The following is a 21,603-nucleotide window of genomic DNA, read 5'->3' as shown; positions in this document are numbered from 1 at the left end:
TCTGGTTTAAAATATCAGAGCAAGCATGATTACAAGAAGCTAACAATGAAAACCTGGCATCCTTGTATTGCATGAGAACTTTCTGAATTCACACTCTAGAAACTTCTGAACAGGCATCCACAGTAGAACTGTGAGCTAAGAGGAAGGAGTTGGTGCACATGCATAGTGGTGGTGTGGTGGTGGTGGTGGTGGTGGTGGTAAGGGAAAGGCTGGGCCCCCTTTCCATCCTGCACCATTTGAATTTTTAAATACGAACATTACTTCTGTGATTTTTAAAGGAAACATTCCCAAGTGCATACTTCAAGATAATCTCATTATTTATTCAGTGAGTCAACCCTGCTTCTACATGCCAAGAGCCACTTAAAATGGATGGAACTAGAAAGGCTTGGAAATAAGGTTAGGCGATGTTTTTTTAAAAATCCAATTTTACTAATACAGGTATAAGTGATACTAGTTGGTTTAACCAAGCAACTAGAAAAGGCGTCCTCTAACTGAACATAAACCCTCAGCACTGAAAAGTCAGCTTCTGGTGTTCTGATTGGAAGGAGGCATGAACAACTGAACATTCCATCTGCTCTAAGAAAAACACCTTGGACAGGCCCCTAGCACTCACTCCTGATTGGACAGGCCCCTAGCATCACTCCTGATTGGAAAGTCCCTTATCATTCACTCCTGATTGGACCAGCTCTTATCACTCACTCCTGATTGGACAGGCACTCAATCCTGAAAGGCCAGAGCTCCTCTAGCTGTGGTATCTGGAAAGATCTCATTCCATCTCCAATCTGGCACCATTCTTTCCTCCATCACTGGCTCCCATACTAATATCTTGGTCCCTAAAGCCTACATATTGGACAATATACTGTCAAGCAAGGCCCAGACTGGACATCTAGGTGAGACTGTTGTTACACAATAGAGGAAATGATAATGATGTGTATGCTGTATCATAAGAACATCAGAGGAACATGGAGGACACACACCAACAGGCCGTGACAGCTCCCTATCTTACAGGAGTGTTTCCCACTACTGAAACCAGAAACCAATTTTACTGAACAAGTGGAGGAAGAAGGGAAGGAGAAGCTGAGACCTAGGGCCCGGGCCAGCAACTTCATGGCACAGCTGAGGAAGGCACTAAGTAGCAAAACCAACATGGCAGAGTGCAGACTCCCCTGGAACCATGCTCTGCCTACACGGTCATCAAGTTCTCTGATCTTTCGATCTTCTCCCGAGTCACCATCTTAATCAGTGATTCTGTATTTTCAAGTGTACTACGTGCAACACGTTACCTTATACCAGACTCTTTCCGGTATCATCTGTAAGTAGCCCTGGCAAGTAGGAACTCAGTTGATTCCAAAGATAAATAATGCATCGATGTAATAAAGCCTGCATATTAGCACTCCATATAAATCCATTTACTTCATCTTGAAACTACACTGCCTTTAGTTTTAATTAGTACCCAAGCACACATGAATCGTGTACAAACTAGGGAGCTCTAGAATAGACTAGCAAAATATAATGAGAAGACACTGACTGAAAAATAGCCACACTCATAACCATTTGGAGCTGTATGCGAGAGTGCGCAAGAATGCGTGCATGCACGCGTGCCCGAGCGAGCACAAGTGTGTGTGTGTGTGTGTGTGTGTGTGTGTGTGTGTGCAGTCAAGTGTGAACGGGCTCCTTGATCACTCCCCACCTTACTTTTTTGAGACTATGTCTCTCCCCTGAGCCTGGAACCAGCCTGCTCAATAAAGTGGCTGACCAGAAAATCATCGGGATCGGACAGTCTCAGCCTCCCTGGCACGGGGATTACAAAGGCACGCTTTTATGGGTGTTCTGGGGCATCACATTCAGATCGTTATGCCGTGTAACAAGCTCTTTAACGAAACCATCTCCCCAGCTCTCTGGAAATTTTAAGCTATGGTGGAAGGAAATAAGACAGAAGTCAGATGAAAAAAGTCACCAGAATGCCCTGAATGATTTCCAGACTGTGACAGTGGTCAGCTCCTGGTGACATTTGAAGTTTTATGTATTCAAGGATTTCACATTTTAGGGCAGATCCAATGTGTACACGATGCTGTTGATACACGATGCTGTTGATGGCAGGAGGTGGGTGGGAGAAAGCGGTTTCTCTCGTATGCCAAACTGTTTGCTCTAACTTTTGCTCACCTTTGGGGTCTGGGGAATTGCAGTCACCTCCCTGGGACGAAGCACACACTCTGAAAAGCACCAAGACTGCAGTATTCGTGATTTTACCTACTTTATTCCTGCCTGGTAAAGCAGTCCCCTCAAATACATAACTGCAAACAAAACCAAATTCCACCTGATGCTAACAGACCCAGTGGGACAGAGAACTGTTAATGTGCTCTGTGAGAGAAAGCATGCTCCCTCTACAGACAGTAACTGTGAGACAGAAGGCAACCCAGGTCAGTGGAAGCACTTAGGAGTGGTAGGTTTACTGTGCGGAATGAGGATGGACTGTGGATACACCCTCCCAGGCAGAAAATCTACCCTCAGAGCAGATGCAAAGAACAGCTGGGAATGTGTAGCTCAGAAGTGGCCTAACTCAGGAGTGGCATCGGAAGCCCTGAGGAAATAAGGACCAGGAGCCCTCTGTGCATCTTAGCCTAGACAAGCTCCCTGTGGAAAGAAGATCATAGGAGAAAGATGAAGGGGGAGGGGGGATGTAGCTGGGGATCCTACCTGTGTATCTCCTGAGCTCCAGACAGTGCCTGTAATGAGGTTCAGTGAAAAGGTCTGGGCAGAATGAATGAGCAATGAAACTCACTTATGGGGCCAGAGTGAACCAAAAGTGCATGCCTCTCACATGGTATGCCCAGAGATGCTCCTGGTCCAACAGATGCATGAGCAGCCACGTGCGCATGCATTTACATCTCAGCTGCTTCAAAAGCAAACTCAGAGCAGCTTCTATGAAAGTTACATTCCTGATGAAGTCGAACAATACACCCTGAACTATCAAAATGAACAGGTTCTGCACAAAGCAGAGATGATCTTACTGGAGACTTGACAGGAAGCTTTGAAAAGAAACAAGCTATGTGTTTAGTATTTTTAAGAAAAGAAAAGAAAAGAGAGGGGAGGGGGAGGGGAGGGGGGAGGGGAGGAGAGGGCAGGGGAGGGGAGGGGAAGGGAAGGGAAGGGAAGGGAAGGGGAAAGGGATAGGGAAGGGGAAAGGGAAGGGAAAAGGGAAGGGGAAAGGGAAGGGAAGGGGAAAGGGAAAGGGAAAGGGAAGGGGAAGGGGAAGGGGAAGGGGAAGGGGAAGGGAAGGGAAGGGAAGGGAAGGGAAGGGAAGGGAAGGAAAGGAAAGGAAAGGAAAGGAAAGGAAAGGAAAGGAAAGGAAAGGAAAGGAAAGAGGAAGTGATCTTAGTGACAATTCTAAATCTCTCTGTTAGCACACAATGAAGAAAACTGAATGTGTGCGTGCAGGTGTGGTGGGGGCGTTGAATGAAGCTCAGCTATCTAGAGACAGAGCTGAGATCGGAGTGCGCCTCTTAATTTCCAGTTTGGTGTTCTACTCTGTTGTCAACATAAATCCGCAGAACAATAAAAACAGAACCTCACAGAGCTAAATAATAATAACAATGATAAATCATGAATGTTTTTCTTTTTCAGGTATTATTTTTAAAATTTCAAGTTTTTGTAGGCTTTGAAATCAAACATTTCTCGTTAGAGCCTACACTAGAATGTGCTGGAAGTCAAGATAATTTGCATTTGAGCAAATGCGCCTACATCTCTTACCCTGCGCATAGATGGTATTTTTAGATGCTGGGGGCCCTGGGTATGTATGCATACTCTATGCACATGACATTACATCAATACTTTAGACCTATGCATTCGACGGGTGCATGCATGTATAGGGTGACTCCTCCTTTCTACCAATATTCAAGGGCTTTAAACTCCATGTAAAGGTTTTTTTTAAAATCTTTTCGTTTGTTTGAGGTTGGTTTGTAGCTCCAGCTGCCCACAAACTGTTATACAGCTGAATAAGACATTAAAGACCGTCCTGTGGCCTCTGGAGTGCTGCAGGTAAGCATTGCCACAGCAAGTTAACGAGGTGTGGGGATCAAACCCAAGACTCAGTGCATGAAGGCAAGCACTCTAGGAACCTACCTACATCCCCAATACACTCCGTATTAAATCTCTAGGACATGTCTCTCCAATGCTGTTTCAATAGGCGAGAGGTAGGGGTAGAAATAGCCTTAGCTAACAAAGCTGTTATGGCTAACATATGTGACATTATCAGTGTGTGTCTTAATAAGCATTGAATACAACCAAGCCTTATGCCAACAGTCATTCCACATTTAAATCACTCTGAAAACATCCGAGACCAGCAGCAGATTTGATTCTTGCTGGAAACTGAGTGTCCTAGGCAAGCTTGTGTAATTGTTCTGGATAAAGGCTCTAGCAACCGTGAATCTATTGGGAGGCTGGGGAGAGGCCATCTTCTCTAGACTTTGCAGGCATCTGCAGAGATCTTAATAACACCCCATAAAGCCAAAAAGAAACATCAGCCCAGAAAGCCCTTTTGGACTGACCCTACAAACAGCTTCAGTTGTCAGCTTCTTGGGGCCAGGGTGCTCTGAAGTTGATGTAGATTTTACTTTGTACAAAATGATGTTTTTGAGACCCTCTCTCTGAAACGATACCTGTTATTTCTTTAACCAGGAGCCTGGCATACTGGGACTCCCATTGGCTTTCTGCAAGAAACTTTGTCTTGAAAATCAAAACCATTTATTTTATTCTGAGCTGCAAGAGAACAGTGGCTTCAAAGAGAATTGAGTCAATGTGTGACATTTATCTTTATAGCAAATGGACATCATCTTTCCTCTAGCGTGTCCCCTTTCAGAGGAGCAGTGTAGCATGTGCTGGGGCACAGGTCACATGAAAGAAACCTCCCAGTTGAGTGTCACGTCTCTCTGGAGGGGTGGAAAGGCTACCGAGTGCCGGACTCTCAAGGAATTCAACACATCATGACCTGGCAACAACAGAATCCTGCTCAAAAAAGAAGAATAAAGCCAGACCTGAAAGACACTATTTTTTCATGATCTGGACTCCCTTGACCCAAAGAAGGACAAAGCAATGTCTGGTGTCTAAATTACTTGAGACAAGACCAGCTTCCCTAGCACACAGCTCTTTAGAACTCCAGAAACAATGTGTTATATGCCTTTTTTTTGGGTAACATTTCGAGAAACAGCTTTAAAAAAAAAATCCTGCTTGAAATCAGGATGGTAGCTGCTAGGTGCTGGTGGCACACACCATTAATCCCAGCACTTGGGAGACAGAGGCAGGCAGATCTCTTTGAGTTCAAGACTAGCCTAATCCACAGATCAAGTTCTAGGACTGCCAGGGCTACACAGAGGAACCCTGTCTTGAAGAAAGACCAAAAAGAAAAAGGGAAAAAGAAAGAGAGAGAGAGAGAGAGAGAGAGAGAGAGAGAGAGAGAGAGAGAGAGAGAGAGAGAGAGAGGCCAGGACAGGAGAAAAATCAGGGTGGTGTGTGATTTTATGGTCTCCTTTTGGAAGTAAAGGGTAAACGTGTCATTGGTTTGTTTGGGGTACTTTTTCTCCTCTCCCTCCCCCCATATAGGGTTTGATGTAGCCCAGGCTAACCTCAAAGTCACTATGTAGCCAAGGATGACCTTGAACTTCTGACCCCTCTGCCTATACCTCTCCAATATAAAGACTGTAACTATACACCATTAGTCTATTATTGGTTTACTGGCAAACTGAAGACTGCGATTTGGCTTTGCCTGAATAGCACTGTGCCAATGTGAGAAGCCCTGCACTTATGATTCGTGTGCACGAGTGTACATGCATGCATGTGTTTCTCTGTCTCTGTCTCTGTCTCTCTCTGTCTGTGTGTGTGTGTGTGTGTGTGTGTGTGTGTGTGTGAGAGAGAGAGAGAGAGAGAGAGAGAGAGAGAGAGAGAGAGAGAGATGCCAGACAAAGATGGGTGTCTAAAGACAATTTGCAACTTTCCTTGTTTGTTAGTTAGTCTGTAGACAGGGTCTTACTGGGTCCAGCCTGGTCTCAAATCTTCAGCCTTTCTGAGTGCTGGGATGATAGGTCATTGTGCCTAACTTGTTTACAAAGTTTGTTGTTGTTTACCATTGTTTTGTTTTACAGTTATCAGAGTGAGTGTGTGCATGTATGTGTGTGACATCTGTATGCTTGATGCATGGAGGTCAAAGGACAGCTTTCAGGAGTCATGCTCTGTTTGAGTTCCAGGGAACAATCCGGGAGTCAGGTTTGGAGCCTTTACCTACAGAGCCAACCCGCTGACCCTCCGTAAATCTCCGTGTGATCATGGTTATGGCATTTGGTACGTTTGTAACTTAAATAGCCATGTGCCACTTATATCAAATTGGTGCCAACTCTGATCACAAGCACATTTCACCCGCACAGCTGTGGATAACTGACAGGTGCCAGGTCACACACAATGGTATAGTGATGAGAGGACATGGTCTACTTCCTGTTCCAGTTTTTGCAGATTATCCATGAGAGACATTTGAAATCACCCCTGTCCCAGGAACACAAATGCATCACAAATGCAGTTCTGAAGCAAAGCAGGACATGAAATGGTGGCTCGGCGGTGACTAAGCCCCTTCCTCAGAGCATCTGGCTGTAAGTGCCAGGGCTCTATGGGACAGAGATGTCTTAGAGAAAGACCATCTTACATTGCCACACACAGTCTTCCATATCTGAATGGATTTGAACAAAACCAAGCCTGTGCAAGAAATGCTTGCACTGTTTGACAAGAAGTTACAGGCAAATAGGATAGGTGAACAAAGCTCACGTTCCACAGAAAAACGTAATAAGAATCCTAACATAAAGGTGTATGCTGTGATCAACTAGGGCAGAGCAGTTATACTGATTATACAAAAGTCCATTTGTGCCGGAGCCAGCAGGCCTCTCCTGTCCACTGTCTCTAAAGCAGTGTTTCCCCTCTGCGTTCCCCTGACGCCTTGCACTCTGGCAAGGCTGCTTTGATCTTCCCTATTAAATGTATCTGGTATGGACCTAGTCTGAACTTGGTAAGGGGCGGGGGTGGTGGTGGGGAGGGCGCATGAAAGGGAGGGAGGATACTGCACGTCGCTAAGATTATTCATTACTTTTCAAAACCACGGCTATTTGTGAAGGCTTTGTGTGGCACACACATGGAAGACTATTATGCTGTCCATTTTAAGTATTTTGTTGTGTTCTTGCTTTTTGATTTCTGCCTCGTCTTGGATGGGAAGCTCCCCCACCCCACGCCAGTGAAAGGGCAAAGAGGAAGACGTGGTGGGCAGTTTACAGTCAAGAGAGAACAGCGGTGCGGTTGAACAAGATTCCATACCTGAATTGGAGGGCTTGGAGGCTCTTCCCTTGGAAACTGGAAGTAGCAATAATTCCAAGGACTGAGGCGGCTGCGCTGTCGGAGGAGGTGGGGGAGGGGGCGGGGTGACTTTTTCTGGCTTCTTCTCAGAAGACGGCAGTGGTAGAGGGTCATCAGGCAATAAAGATGACTTCTCAGCCAGAAGGCTACCCGCGGCCCTGGCAGCCACTTCTTTCAGAAGGGCTGCGGAGGAGGTCATGGAGGCCAATGACAGGAAAGAGCTGGCAGGAGGCGGGTGCTCCTGACCCGGAGTCAGACTTCTCTCGCTCACTTTCTTAGACAAGGCCGCCAAGGTGGAGCTGGCAGACTGCGAGCTGAACGGGGAGGAAAAAGACTCAAACCTCAGGCTCTCCTCAGTCCGGGACAGAGATTTGTCCTGCAGAACAGCATTGGCTGCGGCTTTCAGTTTGAGGATGGCGGAGTCAGGGGACAGGCCACAGGTGGTGGTTGAGTTCGGCAACCACTTACCTTGATTCCATATGAAACGGTTACTTGGGGTGAATTGGTCACTCTGGTCCTGCTTCTCCGCCAGCTTCCTGGCCAGGACACTGAGTTGCTGGGCATGGTGGGACGGAGGGGAAAATGACAGACTGGGGCCAACATTCACGGGAGACTCCACCCTGCCATTGGCTGTGCCATCGAGTTTGAGGGACCCGGCCTCCAGCAGCCGCCTCAAATTGCTGCTCAGAGGTTTATTGGAACTAGGTGGGTCATCATCGCACACAGAGGACACTCCGGGTGAAAGGTGACCTTGACACTGCAGCGAGTCTCGGAGAACCTCACCATCAAGTGCCACCAACTCCAGCGTGTGGCTGCTGGGTGTGGCACTGCCCAGGGAGGTGTCGGGGGATGTGGACTGCTCTTGGATCCGGTCCTCCAGGGACAGCTTATAGTTCTCTTGGACTTCCCCATAGGACGCTTCTGACGGAGTCTCAGAGGAGTTTCCGTACCACTGCTCTCCTTCGCTGAAATCTCCCTCCGCCTCGTCCTGCCTACTAACATCTGGAGGGAATCAAGAAGACCAGGTTACTCCCAAAGAGAACAGCCAGTTCATTTGAGACACTCAAAGGGGGCGGGGGAGGGGCGATGACATGCACACTTTTCCCTTCCACCCGAGAACCACACCAAAGCCAGCTACACCAAGAGCTGACTCAAGGTAAACATGCTAAACAGGCAAAGACAAAAAAAAAAAAAAAAGAAAAAAGAATAGCTCATGTTACGAGTCTCTCATTTTAAGCAGTGATTCAGTACGAGCTGAACTAGAGAAAGAGGAGAAAAACACTCAGAGAAAAGTGGCTTGATAAAAAGCCCACTGCTGCCCGGCAGTGGTAGCACACGCCTTTAATCCCAGCACTCGGGAGGCAGAGGCTGGCGGATTTCTGAGTTCAAGGCCAGCCTGTTCTACAGAGTGAGTTCCAGGACAGCCAGGGATACACAGAGAAACCTTGTCTCGAAAACCAAAAACAAAACCAAAAAATAGCCCACTGCTGTTCATGAATATGGAAAACAAAATAAAGCCTGAAGGCTGTCAAACATCATCACTGGATAGTGTAGAAATAGAGAGGAGCCTGGCAGAGCCAGGAAGATGTGGTCCCCTGTCCTAACCCAGTGACCTCAGGCATATCACCTAGGAGGTTTGAGGCTCCATTCCCTCCGGTGTAACATGCACTTCTGCTTTTGATAAAGCTCCTCTGAACATGTAAACACTACTTGCCACACTCTGTTGGCCAGTTATGAAGCTTAAGTTCCAATAAGCATGTGACCGTGTTTTGAAAACAGAGAAGTGCTCAGTAAAAATCAGATCTTGGTCTGCATTAGTGGCCTCTGGAGGGAGCAGGCTCTGCGCACAGCTCATGTGCCAGTGTTCTGATTTCAGTCGCCAGCATTCTTGCCATGTAATAAGGGTAATGACTAGGAATCGGTTCCTTTACACCACTACAAGTTCTCAGGAGTTATTTTCTATCTATTAATATACAGATCTGCTGCTGCCGCTGCGACCCTCCCTACGTGCCAGTCAGGTGGAATGTCACATTCCAAGAACTCGAGTGAGTGCCACCGCATTTTCACCTTTGTGACTTTTATCTGGATGGCACTTTCCCAGAAAGGCTGATGGCCAAATTCTAGCTATCATCCTTCATGTCTAGGTCCAACAAAGTCCACCCATCATCCTTCATGCCTAGCTCCAAAGGTTCTTTTCTTCTAGTTGATCCACAGAATTAATCTCTCCTTCTTACTCATCCATTCAACAAATAACTACGGTGTGCCAGACATTATTCAGACTGCTCTAAATTGAACAACAATTAGCAAAATAATGACCCTGCCTTCTTGGAGCTTTCTCAGGCAATTTTAGACACGGCGTCCCTCACTGAGATGGTGACTTTGGAGCAAACACATAAAAGAGACATGGAACTTGGGAGAGTGACCCAGGCCTGCAGAGGGCAGAGCCACTCTGATAAGGGCATGTGCGCATGTTCGCACATGCACAGTGAGTCTGAGTGTGGAGCAGGGAAGGGAAGTCTAAGGGGGCAGTGTCTGCTTGAGGATGTTTGTGACTGAGTGAGAAAATGTCATGTGCAGATCAGTAACATGCTGTGAATGTGAAGCTAGCAAAACTGGAAGCCACTGGAGGAAGCCTCTATGGGCAGGGACCTCAAGGCGTGGCTTATGATGCCAATGGATTGATTGGCTTGGCTGCCTCGATGAAAACCGGCTGCAAGTATAAAAATGAATCAGGAGATCACCTCAGGAACTGGAGCATGGGGAGGGATGGGCATGGCTTCTTTAAGGTGACAGCTGGTGGCCATACTCCAAGGATATTTTTTAACATTTTGTTGATAGCTGCTTCACATCACTCTAAGAGACCCATTCCCCTCTTCCCTTCTAAAAGGGTGCTCCTTGGAGGTAGGTTGTGCTCCCTTACCTACATACCCCACTTTGAGCCTAGCAGGGAGCCTGATCCCCTGCAGAGTTCCATGAGTGTTTGGAGACTGGCAGTAGGCTCCAAGCCATTCTGCACTGTTTGCAGGGTTGCAACTACAGGAGGAACTACAAGTGAAAACACTGCTCTTCCCGCGCTGTCCAGAGAGGAGCTGTCGTCGATGACACATTTCCACACTAGGTGCAACGTCTTTCCCAGATCCTTTATTAAGTTATCAAGAAAATGTAAAATATCAAATGGAATTTGCTTTTAAAAAATGCTAAAATTGCATTTTCTGTGTAAAACCCAGTCTGGTTCCCCGCCATTTGCCACATTTTCCTTTTCTGAGTTGATTTCTGCATTTTTCATCTGTCCTGAAATCTCTGGTGATCTGGACCCTCATTTCCCCAGTGGCCTCCAGGAGCAGGGGTGTTTGTTTTTTGTAACTAAACCTCAAACAGTCACTATCAACCCCAACAACTTTATATGTCTTTCGAAAACTACTTACCTAGATTTCAGATTAAGTATCATATACTTCAAAATAATAACAATAGCAACAACAACACAGCAGCAACAACAACAGCATCTCTACTATAAACAGCAAGAAATGTAAACCGTTTGAAGAATCATTACAATAAGAACTAGCTGCCTCTTCTTTGATCGTTATACACATTATACGAGTGAACAGAACAATACATGATCTAAAAGGCAGTGCTTGGGTTCTGCTTCACACTGGTGGAGCACTAAGATACTCAAGGCTGGCCCTGAGCCAGCGCATTAAGGGTCAACTAGACCTTAGGAAGATCCATGAAATGAGGGTTCTAAGAACCTAAAAGGTTACAGACAGGTGTCCTCTCTTGTCATTTTACTGAGATGAAGAAATCGATACCATATGGCTACCTACTACTAACATAAGAACCAAGGACCAAATCTCTGGACACCTGGCTTCTCTGCTAACCAGCAAGTCTGCCACAGGGCCTCCAGGATGGGTTCTGCCAAGTTCTTAGAGGCTGGCTGCTCTGCCAGACACCTTCAAGCATCTTTCTGTTAGGTGACTGAGCAAGGGATCATCCCACATAATGACCATTAGCCCCCTGTCTGGAGACTGTCAGACGAGGAGAGGACCCTGTAGACTCTGCTCTATGTCTCCAGTCCCTTCCTGCCTCTTCCTTGTAAGTGGGCCAGAAGCTAAGGGAGTTATCCAATCAGACCGATCTTATCTAGGAGTGAAGAAGACATCAAAGACTCTCAAGTGAGACACACAGCAATAATCGCCACATAAGACCAATCTCCCAATTTTGCCAAAAAATGACCCCAAACAATTGTTACAAGTGAGCAAAGGCTTCACAGAGTGCTGTATGCCCCTAAATGCCTGTGTGTGTTTCTCAGGCATACAATCCCCTACTCCTATCAGACACAATCACAGAGATACATGTTCCCCTGAACTATCTAAAAACTGGGATACAAAGATCATAGCACTCCATTAATCTCTGTGATAGTTAATCTTTGTCATTAACTTGGTTGGATCTGGGATTAACTAAGGGATACACCTCTGAGGGGGTCCATGAGAGTGTTTCCTGAAAGACCTGGCTGAAAAGGGTGTGAGGAAAAAGCAGGGCTGTCTTTGCCTGCCTGACTTCACCCTTGATGGTGATTACCCTGGCCTTGTGATTGCTACTGCTGCTGCCGCCTTCCCTGACTGGTGATGGACCCTACCTCCTCAGCCTTTTAGCATGGATCAAAGATCCGTGTTCTAGGAGATGCTCCACTCAGTCTTCAGTTTTAGGCTGGACTTCTGAGCCATCCAGCCTTGTGTACTGAGCAGCTACTCGATTCTCAGCCTCTCCAGCATGAAGACAGCCATCGCTGAACTACCCAGGAAGTATGGTTTAGCCAGTCTAGTAAGTCACCTTTGTGGTGTACAACCATCCTGTTGGTTTTGTTTTCCCCAGAGAACTCCGAGTACTAACAACATAATCACTTCCCTGAAGGTGACAGTTCTGAAGTCAGAACTATTCAAACGACCCCAGAATCTGAACACATCCCCTCAAATGAGAAAGAACAGGTATTTGAGAGGAGACACAGCTCAAATGATTCAAGCATCCTTGAGGTCCAATGAAAAGCGCAAAAGCCTTTAGAAAAGTGCGTTTAAGATATGTAGAGACTTAAAGAAGTTGGGGAAAATCAAAATCATTTTCTGTTTACAAGACTATGAGGGTTTTCCCCACAAATATAAATTATCTGTTATTATTTGTCCTTTTATTTGTGGGCTCCCCTGTATTTTCATTGATGCAGGAATTCACAGAGACTACTGTTCCAGCTGCAGAGAACTCTTGTCCCTGTACATCATGAGGAAAGACTTGCAGGCATGTTATGCTGTGCCACTGCTGTCTAGAGGAGGGGCCTGCTGGGTGCCACAAAGTGCAGGGCGGGGTACTCCCGACTCTCACGTTTCTGCATTCAAGAAGGCCCCGCAGCAAGACACCTCCATCTTCCTGTCTGTCAGGCAGCACAAAATCAGCCTAGGAAACAGTGGAGCTGGACAAGCTCCTGGTGAGGCTTCCTGCGTCCTTCTCGGCTTCCCAGCCAAGGCATCCGGAGCGCCCGCCCGCGCACGTGCGCGCGCTCGGGGAAGCCTCTGAATAGCCAATGCAAATAACTCCAGTAAACACACTGTTTCTAACCTCTAAAAAACGAAGTTGTTTTCATTTTTATTTCTCCAACAATCTCTGTCTAGACTGTCAGGTTTGCACTGTTTCTCGTCAGATTTACACAACAGTGTGCGTGCACCCATGCGTGTTCATGTCTGTATGTCCCCTCGAAAAATCAGAAAGTCCAAGAAAGAAGAAGAAACATAGTGCAATCGTGGAGTGAGAGCCAGACACAGTTCTGTCTCTACACTGTGAGTAAAACAAAACAAACGTCCACCACCTAACGCATTTATTTATAATTTAGTTCTCAAGCAGCAATCGGGTAAGTCGATATCCAGAACTCTTCGCTGTCCTCAGAAAAGAATGCCTCTGCACCTCACTGTCTCAAAGTTGTAAAGTTTTCATTTGGCGCACTTAACGGGGCTGACAGTCAGCTCAGGGCCTCCTCCTTTAGAAGGATGCAGAGCGGGTGGACAGACAACATATACAAAAAGTCTATTAGTTCCCAGCGTTTGAGTTATGGTGAAGCAAGGGCAGATGGAAACCTGTAAGGCCCATTCCTCAATCAGCTTACATACCATACCTGCCAGTGGGCCACACACACATGGACCCACCAGTCTCTCAGGACTAGCAGAGGTTGGCTTGGGTCAATAGCGAATGTCTCTGTAACACTCCCACGGGCGTGTTCACCTGCTCCGTACCAATGAGCTCATTTCCCTCCTGAGGTCTTCCAAGTCCCTTTCCACCTAATATGCATCTGAGGTAAATATCTAGACCTGCTTTCCAAGGTTACAGATCACTGTCGGCATTATCAGCTGTTACCTGTGATGCTTGCTGCAAATCAAACAGCCAGCCTTTCCATGAGACATCATACAGAAGTGATGTGTAGGGCTGGAAGAGCGCTACTACAAAAGCTACTAGCAAAAACAATGTTATTGCTTATTTTTAGGGGGTTTATTTATTTGTTTGAGGCAGGCTCTGAGATATTCCAGGCTGACCTCAAATTCACTAGGATGGTTAGGATTACTTGTCAACTCGACACAGCCTAGAACCACCTGTGAAGACAGTCTCAGTAAGAATTCGTATACATGGAGTCAGTCCGTGGACATGGTTATGGGGTTGTTTTAATCAAGTTAATTGATATGGGAGAAGCAGGCCACTATGGGCAACATCACTTCCTAGGCAGAGGGTCCAGAACCACATGTGAGCATAGGAGTCGTGCTGCGAGTGAACATGCATGTGTTCGTTCTCTCTGATCCCCACCGTGAATGAGGCTGGCAGCTGTTTCAAGCATGTGTGCTGTGTGGCTTCCCAGCAGCCATGGGATGTAACCTGAAATAAACCCTTGCTCCCCTAAACTGGTTTTGATGAAGACATTTGATCACAGAAAGGCACAATAGGACCCTTGCTGTGTAGCCAAGAATGCTTCTTTCTGACTCCCCTTTCTGGGTGCTGGGATTGCTGAAGTTTGTCATTGTAGCCAGTCTATGGTACTGATGATGAAACTGGGGTTTCCTGTGGGCTAAGAGTGGGGTGTACTCTACAAACAGCCAAACCCCTACTTATACTGATTTAACACAACAAACAAATAAGGGAATGTTTTCAGAATTCACGTGACCCAAAGTCAAGCCCTGCAGTTTATATGGTGGAGCAGAAACTGGACAAGCATTTGCGTCATAAGTCTGCCACCACCAAAAGGGATTCCACCAACATGGTGCTAGTGGAAAGAGGGACAAGTTGGTTTTGATGGTGCAGGCAGCGTTAGATGTTGAAAACCCATCCACACACTGGGTGTTCCTCTGCTAACAACCAAAGTAGAACATGTCTTTGGTGAATAAGGTAGTATGTGTGGATAAATTAACCTGACGAGGCAAACATGTCTAGATTCTGCATTCTTCCCATGTAAAAACCACACTACTATTGATTCACCAAAGGTAAGCATCACCGCTGATCCCCTCGCACCCACAAGCTTAAGATACCATGCCACTAGACAACCGATGTTGGGAGTCGGTTGCTCCATGGAGACCCTGCTCCATGCTGGAAGATCGTGAGCTGGTGGTGGTGAACCTCAGGACTACAGAGCACGAAGAACTCTTTTTCTCCATGAGGATTGTACCGCTGGAGGTGAGGCCACAACACAGCTGAGATCTGATAGGATTTTGCAAGGACCATCGTTTGCCTTTAGATGTTTCCTGGACCACATTTCACAAGAGGAAAAAAAAAAAAAAACCTGGCTGCGGGCTACCTAGATTTTCTCTCTCCAGGAGTAAAAGGTCTTTCCTCTTCTGATTGGTCTGCTGGTGGTCATGCTCCCCTCCCTAAGCCTATCACAGAAGCCAGAGGGTGGGACCTAGTAGGCTCAATGTGGGTCACAGAAGAAAGACCCGGCAAGAGGTGCCAGGAAGACAAAAGCCACCCACCCACTCCATGCCGGTTAATAAATTTCTTCTGTGGCATCCAGACCTGCTTTCCACCAGTTTTATGATGTGAACACAAAACACATCTGTAGTTGGGCTGGCTTCATCTGCCAAAGTCTAAATTATCCCTTTGTGGCCTGAGAGCCTGAGGAAATTCCCGACACCACACGGACCTGAAAGGGGGGACCTTGTAGGTCTTCAGAGCTTGGTGTTCTTTGTCCGAGATAAAGGCCCCACCAGTTCCCCGGACAAAGGTTCAGAGATGACATAGCCGTCAGCCAGTCCAAGAGGAAAGCTTAGGAACTGGGCAGGGTAGTGGAGACAACCAACTTCCTGATACTAGTGCAGCTGAGAGACAGCCTGGGAGAAGCCCACACTTGAGACTGCAGAGGGGATACTGGGCCAGACCAGTAATCAGACACAGCACTGCCTGCAAATTATGATGCAAATCCCCTTGGTGGAAAGGCGTAACAAAAATGAACACACCAGGAGTGACACCATTCCTTGTCTTTGAAATGAATTCCAACCTAGTTAGTACACCAGGTTCGATGTACTCAGATAAAGAGCCTGGGCACATCTTCCCATGACCAAGCAACCAGACAGCTCCTCCATCAAAACAGCCATCTCGACAGAAATGGACACCCCTCTACATCTCCAAGAGAAGAGCTTAGAACCCCACCAAACACTTCAGCTTCCTCTCAGTATTCCTATCCTATATTTCATCCACTCACAGATTTTATTGGTTCTTTCTTCTGTACAAGGGTCCTTGGCCATCTTCTCCATTTCTACCAAGACCCCCTTAGTGGACATTGCTGAGGCCAAAGAAGCAGTTTTGTTCTGGCTGGGAGTCTCACCCAGCAGCCAGACTAAAGCTCTCAAGACTATGTCAAATCCCAGTATTCGCAGCCTCAACCAAGGCCTCCACGAGGCTTCTTGTGATCACCAAGATCCAATCCCAGCCTCAAAGCCATGACCTCCATACCTGTGACATCATTTCCAGGCACTCACTTGGACTGCCATGTGCCCTTGTGACTGTTTATCTCTTTCTCAGAAACCTTTTCTCTCCCAACTGTTCATGTGGCCAGTGTCCAATGTCCTCATGTCTTCAGGTAATCCCTCAAGCAACAATGGGGAGAGCAGGTCTTTGTTTCATTTGTAGCCGTGTCCCCCATCTCTTGGGACAGTACCAAGTACAAAGTAGGCCTTCAGTTACTACTTCTCAAAGGCATGAGTCGAAAGGAAGATGGCTGTAAGATTGGAGAGCCTCTATCTATTGATAATAAAAACCATCTTCAAAGTGAGAATCTACAATACTGTAAAAATAGTGAGTCAAATAGAACAAAGGAAAGAACCTACTTTGCAAGCTTCCCCGACCCCCAAGTTCCCTTCCCAGGCAAGAGAAGACAGTCCCTCTGCCCCACCCCACCCACACAAGGTAACCATGACTGGTTGTAGAAGTCCCTCCTGGAAACCCCAAAGGTCTTTAGTTAGCATTTTTACAAATTCTGCATCCTACACAGAGCTCTTTCTCTTTCCTTAATAATACTGGGTGTTTCCCACAAGGCTCCAAGAAAAACGAGTTCTCAAGATGCCACGTGTGTCTGTGGATAGCCATCTACTTGGAGAAATGAGAACTGCTGTGTGTTGTGATATATGAGCTTGTGATCCCAGCACTCAGGAGGTACAGGCAAGAGGCTCTGGAGTTCCAGGCCAGCCTGCATAAACACTATCTCAAAAACAAAACAACCATAGCAGAGAACTTAGGTCAACACCAGCAGAATGCCATGGGTTCAGTGGTGGTGGCTTCATGGCCACTGCTGTTCTCAAGCAGAGAGCAGACTGCCACCAGTCTCATGACCACTGTCTTCAGAGACCTCAGCTAAAGCATAGACAAGCTTCCAGACTTGTCCAATATAACTACAAAGACAATTTGTGAATTCAAAATCTGTTTTATGATTTTGGAAACCCAGTTCTAATGGCCAGACCCAGAGACAGGACAACAGTGTGCGGGAGATCCCTTGGCTGATTGACAAAGCCACGACAGAAGATTCAGAGTCCCCACGAAACCCAGGTCCAATCATAACATCATGGAGCCTTTCTATCATCTTTCAGTGAGTGGTGAATTCTAGAGCAAACCCTGGCGCAGAGCAGACTCCCAGGAAATCTCTATTGAGTGAACGAATGGAGCCCTTAAGAGACACCTGCTACCACAGTGTTCATCAGATGCTTGTCAGCAAATGTCATGGACAACCACAGTTCCAAGAGCATAACGGCTTAGGCATGCGCTCTCACTGAGCGACAAAACCAAGTCGACAAACACAACTTTAGGAGCACTGTGGCAAAAATATAATTTTTCGGGTAATAAAAAAATTACCAAAAGCACCAAATATACAGTATTTTTTTAACATTTCATTTTAGCTGGATTTTAGAATATATACACTCCAAACAAAACCATTAACAGGTTGAGATTACCGTTGTGTTTCTATTACACAGGTGTGTCTCAGAAACTCCATAGATTATCATTGTTTTGCACCTATATTAATTAATTGGCTTCAAGCACCTGTTGATCTGTAGGGCTTGGAGGTGGATAGATGTGCCTGTGTGCTCACACAACCCATGCATGCAGGTGTGGAAACCAGAGGATGACAATGACCGTCTTCCTCCCTCAATGACCACCTTATTTCTGAGACCCCTGGGGTTCAGGGCTTTGGCTGAACTGAGCCTAGGGATCCTCCTGTCTCTGCTCTGCAGCACTGGGGCTCCCAGCAAGCAGCATCGTAGCTTTCATGCGGGCACTGAGGATCTAAACTCCTCATCTTTGTGTAGCTGGTGTGTTGTCCGCTGGGCCATCTCCTCCACCCCTACCTTTGGATTTCAAGTGATGATTCTTACTTCAAGAGTCCTTTTGAAGATTAGGGGTCTCAACTGATCCAAGGCAGAGGCCCTTTCCTCTAAATTCGTAGCTATTGTCTTTGATAAGCAGAAAAGAAATCACTAGACTCATTAAAACTGTGTGTAGGGCCAACAAGATGACACGGCATAAATGAGCCTGCCACCAAGCCTGAGTTTGATCCTTGAGACCCACTTAGCAGAAGGGAAGAAAAGACTCCCAAAAGTACGATGGAGCTCAGCTCCTTCCAGCTTCCCTTCATCCAGAGCCCAGCCCATGAGATGGTACCACCCACATCCAGATGGGGTCTCCCACCTCCGTTAACACAAATAAGAAAATCCTCCCATGACAAGACCACAGACCAACAAATCCAATGACCTTAGATTGTGTCAAGTTGACAATTAGAACCAACCCTCCTGCTTAGTAATGCCACCTCTGCTAAGGTGGCTATTTTTGCTCAGAAATGACCCGCTAAAGCTATATGAAATGAACAGACTAACAGGTTTGCCCACACACACTTCACATTTCCAAATATCATTCAAGCGAAAGATTTAGAAAAAGAAATTCGTATGTGAAGCCTCTTGGTACCTGGTAAGCACCAACCAGCAACAAGAGAGAGTTTACTCAGCCTTACATACACTGTAGCAAACACACATTGGAGGGGTGGTTTAAAACACTGTGTGAATCCACTTACCAAAAGGCCAGGCCAGAAACCCAACTGTTTTGCTTAGTTTGAATAGACTGCTCTCTCCTTTACCCTCTCGCGCACCTCTATATGCACAAAAAGCATATAGGCTCTGTTCCCTCAAGCAATCAGAAATAAATTCACTATGGCTACCAGGTTGTTATCAGAGACATCATCTGCTAGGGCTGATAAATGGGTCAATTACCTGCTTCCTTGACTTTTATTTCCTCTTGTATAAATGTTTTCACCCTAATATTACCAATACCTGTTATAAGATGGGCAATAAATTACAAAATGACCGAAATCACCAGGAAATCCTTAATAGATAAAAAAAAGAACTTAACCAGAAAAAAAGACCCTAATGACACAATCAGCACTCCATAGTCTGAGAAACAGCATCCCCTAGATAGATAAATGGCTATGCACCGAAATCATCTTATGCATGAAATGATCGAGTTATTTGTGGGTGTGTCCCAACAGCAGGGGCCTGATGGTGCACCTTATATGGAAACGTGACCAAGTCCTTCAGTCCGGTAAAGGAAAACATCACACTGTACACCTGTATTTCCTAAAAGTTTACTACATGCATGCAAGAGGGAAAGGGCCATGGAAGGAAAACAATTTAGCAAGAGAGAAGAGATAAAGTTACTTTGTGCTTTGCATATAGTGACACCAAATACCGACAAAAGATTCAGGAGAGGAGACAGCCTACCACCTACACCAGTCTCCAAAAGCACCATTGATTGTAGGAAACTATGTTTTCATTGGTCGGGCACAAAACCCCATGATACCTGTCAATGGATCACAAGGACACCTAATGCAAACTTAACGCTCAGCTAGGAGGTAGGCCAACAATTTTAACCTTTACTCGGGCCAGGCTCAGAGCCAGTGTGTCTATCAGGCAATCAAATGTATTCTTAACTCATGCTTTGCTCTTGTTTTCTCCACTCACCTCCTGGCACATGCATACGGAGTCAAGGATGAAAGGCCAAAAGCCTACAAAAGTCAACAAAAACTACAACCAGTCAGCTAGCTAAGGTGATTCCAAGGGCCAGGGTGTCCTGCAGCTGTGCGAACACTTCTACACCCAGCTGCTTTATATGCCTCACCTCTTAGGAATGCTGGAGATGTGGAGTATAGTAGTCCACAACTTGAAGCAGGCAGATCTCTGTGAGTCCCAGGCCATCCTCGTCTACATAGGGAACTCCAGGCCAGGCCAGCTAGAGCCACATAGTGAGATCTTGTCTCAAAAAACAAAACACAGGATTCCTGGGCATGACTCTATCCTCTCTGGTCTCCCTCAGGCTGGCCACTTGGGTTTTCCACTGAGTCAGCTCTGTTGTACCCACCTGATGAAAAACTGGCACTGTTCTCAAGTGATGCTTCAGAGGGGGGCATTTTTCTGTTTCCCAACAAAGCTTGATGCTTCTGGAAATGTACCAAGGGGTAGGGAGCTAAGATCAGTGAGTGAGCGCCATTGATGCCTTTGGTAAGCTTCATCCACAGTGCAGGTGTTTTAAGACCAAAGCAGAACATTCGTGTGTGTGTGTGTGTGTGTGTGTGTGTGTGTGTGTGTGTGTGTAGACAGCCACATGGTAACCACTCACAGTCAATTCTTTTCTTTGTCACCTTGGAGAATCTATAAAATACCCATTTTTATATATAGATAACTATATCTCATCTCCTTTTGTCTCAAAGAACTTAGAGCTGCTCGCAGTCCTCCAGCTGCCCTGGCCAGGTATTGTATCGGATTCCGATTGGACGGCTCATCCTCCATTGATAACTGACTTTTGAAAAGGAGGCTGGGAAAGCTCTGGGCCATGGAGGATGCTCTTCAGAGAGATGTGAATTTGACATGAATATAGTCACCTGGTCATGTTTTGTTTTTAGTATGTATGTTTGAGAGTTTCTGGGAGGAAACCCTGTTTTGTTTGTTTTCTGATTTGGGTATTTATGCATTATGATCAACATAAGCCAGTAGCAGAGTAGCCAGAGTAGACATTCTTTCCATATTCCATTTTTTGTTGTTGGTGGTGATGGTTATGCAAACAGACAGACAAACAGACAAAATGAAAAAGCCCCTCCCTGAGATGGCCCCACATACCCGAGGCTGGCATCAATATGTTGCCAAGGGTGACCTTGAGCCTCGGATCCTCCTGCCTTTACCTCCTGAGTGCTGAGCACACATGGTTCATGCGCATCCAAGAAGTCTAACTACCAAGCTACAATCCCAGCCCTAAATAAGCTCTTAAAACTACAAACACCAGGCTAGAAGATGGTTCAGAGTGTAAAGGAGACCTGAATTCCCTCTCCACCTGAATTCGCCCTAAAGGTAAGAACAAGAAAACATCAGAGCAGAGGAGTAACATTCAACAGACAACTGAAGATTTTCTTCTGTAAATAAATAAATTACCCATACACACAAATAAATAAATAAATAAATTACCCATACACACAAATAAATAAATAAATAGCCCATACACACAAATAAATAAATAAATAAATTACCCATACACACAAATAAATAAATAAATAAATAAATAAATAAATTACCCATACACACAACTTCATGACCAAGTTGGTGTAAACAAGGCCACAGGAAGTTTTCTATGGCTTTAAAGACATCCGCCCACAAGTATGAAAAGGAGTGCCTGAGA

General features: G+C 46.0%; 1 protein-coding gene across 21 annotated transcripts in view; it reads right to left on the bottom strand.

Annotated features, from left to right (window-relative positions):
• Zfp827 (zinc finger protein 827) overlaps nt 1-21,603 on the bottom strand; it is a 166,283-nt gene that overhangs the window by 125,131 nt on the left and 19,549 nt on the right. For 7 of the 21 annotated variants that reach the window (XM_011248477.3, XM_011248475.3, XM_011248471.2 and 4 more), the window contains exons 1-3: nt 20,296-21,346; nt 20,056-20,166; nt 7,348-8,388 (exon numbers count right to left, since the gene is read on the bottom strand). In XM_011248477.3, coding sequence (XP_011246779.1) covers nt 7,348-8,388; nt 20,056-20,166; nt 20,296-20,482 — 1,339 coding nt within the window. In that variant the 5' untranslated portion in view covers nt 20,483-21,346. Of the gene's footprint in view, nt 1-7,347; nt 8,389-10,306; nt 20,031-20,055; nt 20,167-20,295; nt 21,354-21,603 lie in introns of those variants that run through there. The other 14 variants (XM_006531246.2, XM_030243704.1, NM_001294279.1 and 11 more) reach the window with 7 other exon arrangements.

This window comes from Mus musculus, chromosome 8 (assembly GCF_000001635.26).
Source record: "Mus musculus strain C57BL/6J chromosome 8, GRCm38.p6 C57BL/6J".
Classification (NCBI taxonomy): domain Eukaryota; kingdom Metazoa; phylum Chordata; class Mammalia; order Rodentia; family Muridae; genus Mus; species Mus musculus.
This window is presented reverse-complemented; position numbering and strand designations above follow the sequence as displayed.